Below are 6,348 nucleotides of genomic sequence, written 5' to 3'. Positions count from 1 at the left end.
TGGAATCAGATCACGCAATTCCGATAAATGACTGGCCTAATTGGTGCTGAATAGCGTTCCAGACGATTTTCATCGGCTTCGATGAGGCGAGTTTGGTGGTTAAGACACGGAATTCGCTATCATCCTCCTGAAACCACTGTAGAGTGATTCTAGCCTTGTGACAGTGAGGTGTCGACGTCCTTCTCCTTGTCGCCTATCCAAGGTTTCGTCTTCAAACTTATAAAATTCCTCAGTTCGACACGTGGAATTTGTTTGTTGATAACTCAATCTTTATCTCATGGTCACCTCCCCCTTGGCCGTCCTTCCACAGAGAAAAGAGGTGAGGGCTAATTCTTAATCTTTACACAGTGGAGAGATCATGATGATGCTTTTTCACTTCCGGATAATACTTCTTTCGGATACACATTGTGTGTCTTTGCTGCAGTGGCTTCCATTGCCTTCTGCATCGTTATACCGTCGATATTGCTGGTTTTTCTGTCTTGTAGGGACACTTCGACCGTTTTCTCTGGCTACTCACAACAGTAGCACGAAAAAGCTCACCAGATTCGGCGTTTACGAGATGATCATTTCTTGGGACTAGGCCATAACAATCTTCCGATTCTCTATTTCCGTATTTATTAGAACGATTCGCTTTTCGTGTGTGCTCCGCTTGAGTACTTTCCATAGCGCGGGCTATATCACATCAGTCAGAACGCCGAGGACACCAAAAACGAACACCCTTTAGTTAAGAAAATAATAATTAGCAGTTATACTGCTTCGTAAAGTACGTCGTGCACCTTATGTCAGGCAGGCCAACTACATCGTTACCTCGTTTGAGAGTGATGTATGTTTGTTTGCCTACCATAAGGTGCATGATATATTTAAATTTCATCTTCCCCGTATTAGTGACTAATTCTTACGGTAGTCGTCAGTATTCTTAGCACTATTGTCAGTCAGAGACAAACGGAACATCAGCAGTTACACTTCCCTGAGAGTGCCGTGGTGAGTCTCAAATATTTAACAATCATCGGGCTGCTGTGACGCTGTTGAATGCGTACGGGAGTCGGCGAGGATTTCAAACATGTGCTACTTATCTTGTGGCCCGGGCAGCACGTGCCTCCGAACTATCTCCTACCTGACATCTTGGGTTGTCGGGTGTTCTGCCGGATATCAGCGTGGTACTTGCACGATATTTCGGTCACGTGGCTCGTGACCATCAGGGGAGACGTGAGACTGCTCCTCGAGTGGACCTGGTCCAGTATTTATGCCTATGGCCTTCCCCCTCCACCAACGGCTGCAGGCGCTTCTTCTGTGGTCCGCGCCCATTTCCTGCGACCTGCTGGAGCGTTACTGCTCCGTTTTCCGTCCGCTGCGGTTCTAGGTGTTCCCTCTGCGGTCCGCGCCCACCAAACCCGCTCCTGGGGGTTTCATCTACGATCTGGGGTACCAAGCGTTCCCCCTGCGGTCCGCGCCCGCTCACCGCGACCTGTTGGATCGTAGATGAAACCCCCAGGAGCGGGTTTGGTGAGCGCAGACCGCAGAGGGAACACCTAGAACCGCAGCGGACGGAAAACGGAGCAGCAACGCTCCAGCAGGTCGCAGGGAATGGGCGCGGACCACAGAGGAAGCGCCTGCAGCCGTTGGTGGAGGGGGAAGGCCATAGGCATAAATACTGGACCAGGTCCACTCGAGGAGCATTCCGAGCTGCGATGTCACTTGCGACTGATGCGTGTTCTGAAGCTGAGGGTGTGGCGGATCGCCGCCTGGCGGAGCTAGCTTCGCCAGCGGCCCCATCCGGCCCCCCACCAACGACGACCCGGCCTATTCAACCGGACTCTGCTCTGGCTCGTTCTTTGGACTCTCCACCTTCGACTGAGAGTGCTGCCTGTTCCGCAGCCGACTTGCCGCCGACACCGGCCCCTTCAGCTGATTCTTCTGGGCGATGTGGCATCGATTCAGGAATCGAAGCCGCTGTCCTTAGGCGGTTAGATAGGGCACATGGCGCGTCAGGGCCCCCTTCACGTGGGACCAGCCCGCGCGCGCCGAGGCAAAGGCAGGCTTCCACTTTCCTTCGTCCCTCGTCCGCCCTAGACATGCCGGACATTTCCGACGCTGTCAATGTGTCTGAGCATTCGGACTGCGACTCGCTCGACGGCCACATGGACGACAGCGACATCGCGGAGGGCCTGGAGGAACACCTTACCGCTCTCCGTGACGCTGCAGAGGAGGGAGGGTCCCCGTTTGACCCCGCCTTGGGACCTCGGCGGTTCCTCTACCCCCACGCCGCTGCCGCCGACGACGCCGACGCCTCCATGCAGGTCGAGCAGGAGTCCCGCAAGCGGAAGCCTGCTGCGGCCTCTTCCGATTCTGAAGCCACCCCCACCGCTTCTGCTCGAGGAAAGAAGCAGAAGGCAGCCACTGATGCGGAGGGATTCACCATCCCCCGAAAGACGGTGCCCCGCCGCCACCTTACCGTGCCACCGCCAGTCTCGGTGAACAACCCGTTTGCGCCGATTTCTGACGCCGCGGCAGACACTCCTCCCCCCCCCCCTCCCAGCCTTCCCACCCCAAACCTCCGCCGCCCCCTCCCATTCTGGTGGAGTATTCGGAACCTTACACAAATCTCCGACAACTCCTCGACCACATCACTGCCTCCAACTACCGAGTGCGGCAGACTGGCGAAGACCTCTACCGCCTCTACCTACAATCCCCCGTCGACCTCGTGAAAGTACTTCACACCTTTGGTAAGGAGAACATTGGCTGCTCCACCTCCCCCCAGAGGTCAAGGTGGCTCCGGGTTGTTGTCCGCGGCCTGCCCTTCAAATATTCCGACGCCGACCTCCGGGAGGCGCTGCTTGCCCTCAACATCACCCCAGCTGTCATTTCGCGTGTCGTCTCTCCCCGCACCAAACTCCCCACCCCCCTCTACTTTGTCTCTGCCGACGACACGCCAGAAAACAGAGTCCTCCTGACTCTCCCTGCCATCAACCGATGTCCGGTCACCATCGAGAAGCCCCGTTCCCGGCGCCTCATTCTCATTTGCTACCGGTGCCAGGGCCTGGCGCACTATGCGAGTGACTGCACTCGTGCGGTGCGCTGTGTCAAGTGCGCCGGTGGCCATGAGTCCGCCTCCTGTTCCAAACCACGGGAAGTCCCCCCCACCTGTGCTCGCTGTGGTGGCGCCCACACGGGCAACTACCAGGGCTGCCCTAAAATTAAAGTGTTTCGCGCCCATCAGCGACGCTCTGTGGTCCCTTCCCTTGTGGAGCACCACGCGGTTGCCTCTGCGGGTCCTCCTGCATGGTCCCGTCCGCCTGGCCCATCCTCCTTCCCACCATCCCGCCCCCCCATCTCCTGCAACCTTCCCCCCCTCCCCACCCCCCTCCTCACCACCCCCATTCCCCCTCCTGGCGCCCTCCCGCCCTCCCCCTACCCCCAGCAAGCCCCGTTCACCCCCGCTCCCTCCCAGCCCCCTCCCCTCCTTCCCCGTGCCCTTCCTGGTCCTTCCCCCCACCCTCTCCCCTCCTCCCCAGTCCCCCCGTTCTTTGGTGACCTTCTCTCCAGTGTCGTGGAGGCTTTGACCTCTGCGATCACTGGGGCCCTTGACGCCCCCCTCCATTCCATCCCCCAACAAATTGCGGCCGCCCTTTCCCACTCCCTCTCCCCCATCACCGCCACCCTCCCCACCCCCCGTCATGGCTGTTAGACTCCATGGCCTCACCGTCCCCGTCTGGAATGCCAATGGCATCCACCGCCAGCAAGGGGAATTCCGGCAGTTTCTACTTGATGAGGGGGTAGATATCTGCCTCCTCACCGAGTCCCACCTTAAGCCGGGGGTCAGTGTCCGGGTCCCCAATTTTTGCTGCTACCGGACCGATCAGCTAACCGCCTTTGGCGGAACCGCCGTGTATGTCCGCGCATCCCTCCGCCACCACCCGATTACTCTCCCCGCCCTTGCCACCCTTGAGGCCACAGGCGTCGTCGTGCACACTGTGCGAGGCCCTATTACATTTGCGGCCGTCTACCGTCGGCCCTGTGGCCTCCTCCATGCCCCTGATTTCGCCACGGTCCTATCTTTAGGCGGCGACCTATTCGTCGGGGGCGACTGCAATGCCAAGCGTACTGCCTGGCACAGCCGCCTCACAAACACCCATGGCCGTCGCCTCCTTCGCGTGGTCGAAGCACATGGTGCCCGCATCATCAGCCCATTCGACCCCACCATCTTCCCCCACCGTGGCCCTCCGGATGTCCTCGACCTCGCCCTAGTGAAAGGTCTCCCCTTCCCCGTCGCCGCCACCACTCGTGCCGCCCTCGCCTCTGACCACGTCCCGGTCATCTACTCCCTCGACCTTGTTGGGTCCTTGGAGCCACCCCGTGCCTCCTTGGACTTGCGGGGCATCGACTGGGACTCCTATCGGCGACGCGTCGAGGCGGCTCTGCCCACCATTCCCGACGCCGCCAGGGTGGGGGCTGACCTCACCCTCGCGCACTTCACAGATGCTGCCGTAGCTGCAGCTGTTGCAGCCGCCCCTGCCCATCCCCCTCATCCTCCTTCTCACTTGCGTCCTCTACCCCTGCCATCCGTGCCCTCATCACGAGTAAGAACCGGGCCATCCACGAGTGGCAACGCACCCGCGATCCCGCCACCAAGCGGCATGTGAATAGAATGCAACGCGAGATACGGGCCGCTATCCAAGCCCATCGCAATGCCGCCTGGGAGGCGACGCTGTCCGCTCTCGACCTCCGCGACGCGTCTGCCTGGCGCCTGGTCTCCCGGTTCCTCCGGAGGCGTCCCCGTATTCCCCCCCTCCTGGTCGGTGCCGAGGCTGTGTGCGATCCTGACGCTAAGGCCAACGCCTTGGCTGATGTTTTCGCGCGCAGCTTCACTCCGGTCGACGACCCTATTGACCCCGCCCATGTCCGCATGGTCACAGCCCGTGTCCACCGGTTCCTCGGCGCCCATGACCCTGACGATGTAATCACCCTCATCACGGACGAAGAGGTCGCCCGGGAGCTTCGGTACCTCCATCCTCGGAAAGCTGGCGGCCCCAACACCTTGACCAACCAGCTTCTCAAACAGCTTCCCCCACCCTCTGTTCCCATCCTTACCTCAGCCTTCAATTCCATCCTCTCCACAGGGCAATTCCCTTCCACTTGGAAACATGCGGAGGTGATCGCCATCCCTAAACCTGGTAAAGATCCTCGCTCCCCTTCCAGTTACCGCCCCATCAGCCTCCTCCCCGCCCTCTCCAAGCTGTTTGAGCGGCTGTATCTCAAGCGTGTCCTCATCCATATCGCCCGGGAGCGTGTGCTCCCTGACGTTCAATTCGGCTTCCGCCGTGGCCACGCCACCACGCACCAGCTCCTCCGCCTTGTCGAGGAGGCGCTGGCCGCCATCGAGCGTCGGGAGTACTTCGGAGCCATCTTCCTCGATGTCTCCTGGGCTTTCGACTCGGTCTGGCATGAGGGTCTGCTATTTAAGCTATTTGACCACGGCTTCTCCACCTCCCATGTCCGTCTCATTGCCACGTACCTCGAAGGCCGCACTTTTCACGTTCGAATCCCAGGAGGTACCTCCACCAGGCGGCGCGTCAGGGCGGGTGTTCCGCAGGGGAGTGTGCTCGGCCCTGTCCTCTACAGCCTTTTCACGGCCGACACACCCACCATTCCGCGGGTTCACCTCGCCCTGTATGCCGACGATACGGCGGTTTATGCTCGCTCCCGGAGCAAGGCCCTCCTCCGACAGCATCTCCAGTCTGCCGTAGACTCCCTCATGGAGTATGCCAAAAAATGGCGCCTCGCCTTCAACCCAGGTAAAACGCAGGCTCTCATCGTGTGCCGGCGCCAGTGGCCCGTCAACTACCCCCCTGTCACTGTCCTTCGTACCCCTGCCCCATGGGCTGGGACAGCCAAATATCTGGGAGTCACCTTGGACAGGGCCGTCACCTGGCGTCCCCACATCGAGGACTTACGGCGCAAGGCCTTGGGACGTCTCGGTCAGCTATATCCCTTCATGAACCCATCCTCCTCCCTTCCCCGGCACCTTGGCGTCCTCCTCTACACCTCCCTGATCCGCCCCATCCTGGAGTATGCTTCCGTTGTGTGGGGTAATGCCGCCCCTACGCACCTCCACCGTCTCCAGACGGTACAGAACCGTGCTCTCCGCATTGCCCTCCGCCTCCCGTACCGTTTCCCCACCCGTGAACTTCATTTTCTTGCTGGCATCCCCCTCCTTCACGAACGCGTCTGCTCCTCAGCCCTTTCCTTCTATAACCACTCCCGCCAATCAGCCAATCCTCTTATCCTTTCCCTCGGCACTCGCCTTCACCGTCTGGCCACCACCCGATGGCCTGACCTCCTTGCCGCCTG

General features: G+C 59.9%; 1 protein-coding gene across 1 annotated transcript; it reads right to left on the bottom strand.

Annotated features, from left to right (window-relative positions):
- Positions 1-2,761: 2,761 nt before the first annotated feature.
- LOC126188769 (WAG22 antigen-like) lies at positions 2,762-3,598 on the bottom strand. The gene has a single exon (XM_049930381.1). The coding sequence runs from the start codon at positions 3,596-3,598 to the stop codon at positions 2,762-2,764; it is 837 nt and encodes a 278-aa protein (XP_049786338.1).
- Between the last annotated feature and the right edge of the window lie 2,750 nt (positions 3,599-6,348).

This window comes from Schistocerca cancellata, chromosome 5, assembly GCF_023864275.1.
Source record: "Schistocerca cancellata isolate TAMUIC-IGC-003103 chromosome 5, iqSchCanc2.1, whole genome shotgun sequence".
Classification (NCBI taxonomy): domain Eukaryota; kingdom Metazoa; phylum Arthropoda; class Insecta; order Orthoptera; family Acrididae; genus Schistocerca; species Schistocerca cancellata.
The sequence above is the reverse complement of the archived record's forward strand: the minus strand, read 5'-3'. Positions and strand labels throughout refer to the sequence as shown.

Excerpts from the sequence above, each read along its gene's own strand:
- LOC126188769 (XM_049930381.1), bottom strand. The coding sequence starts at position 3,598 with ATGGAGGGGGGCGTCAAGGGCCCCAGTGATCGCAGAGGTCAAAGCCTC.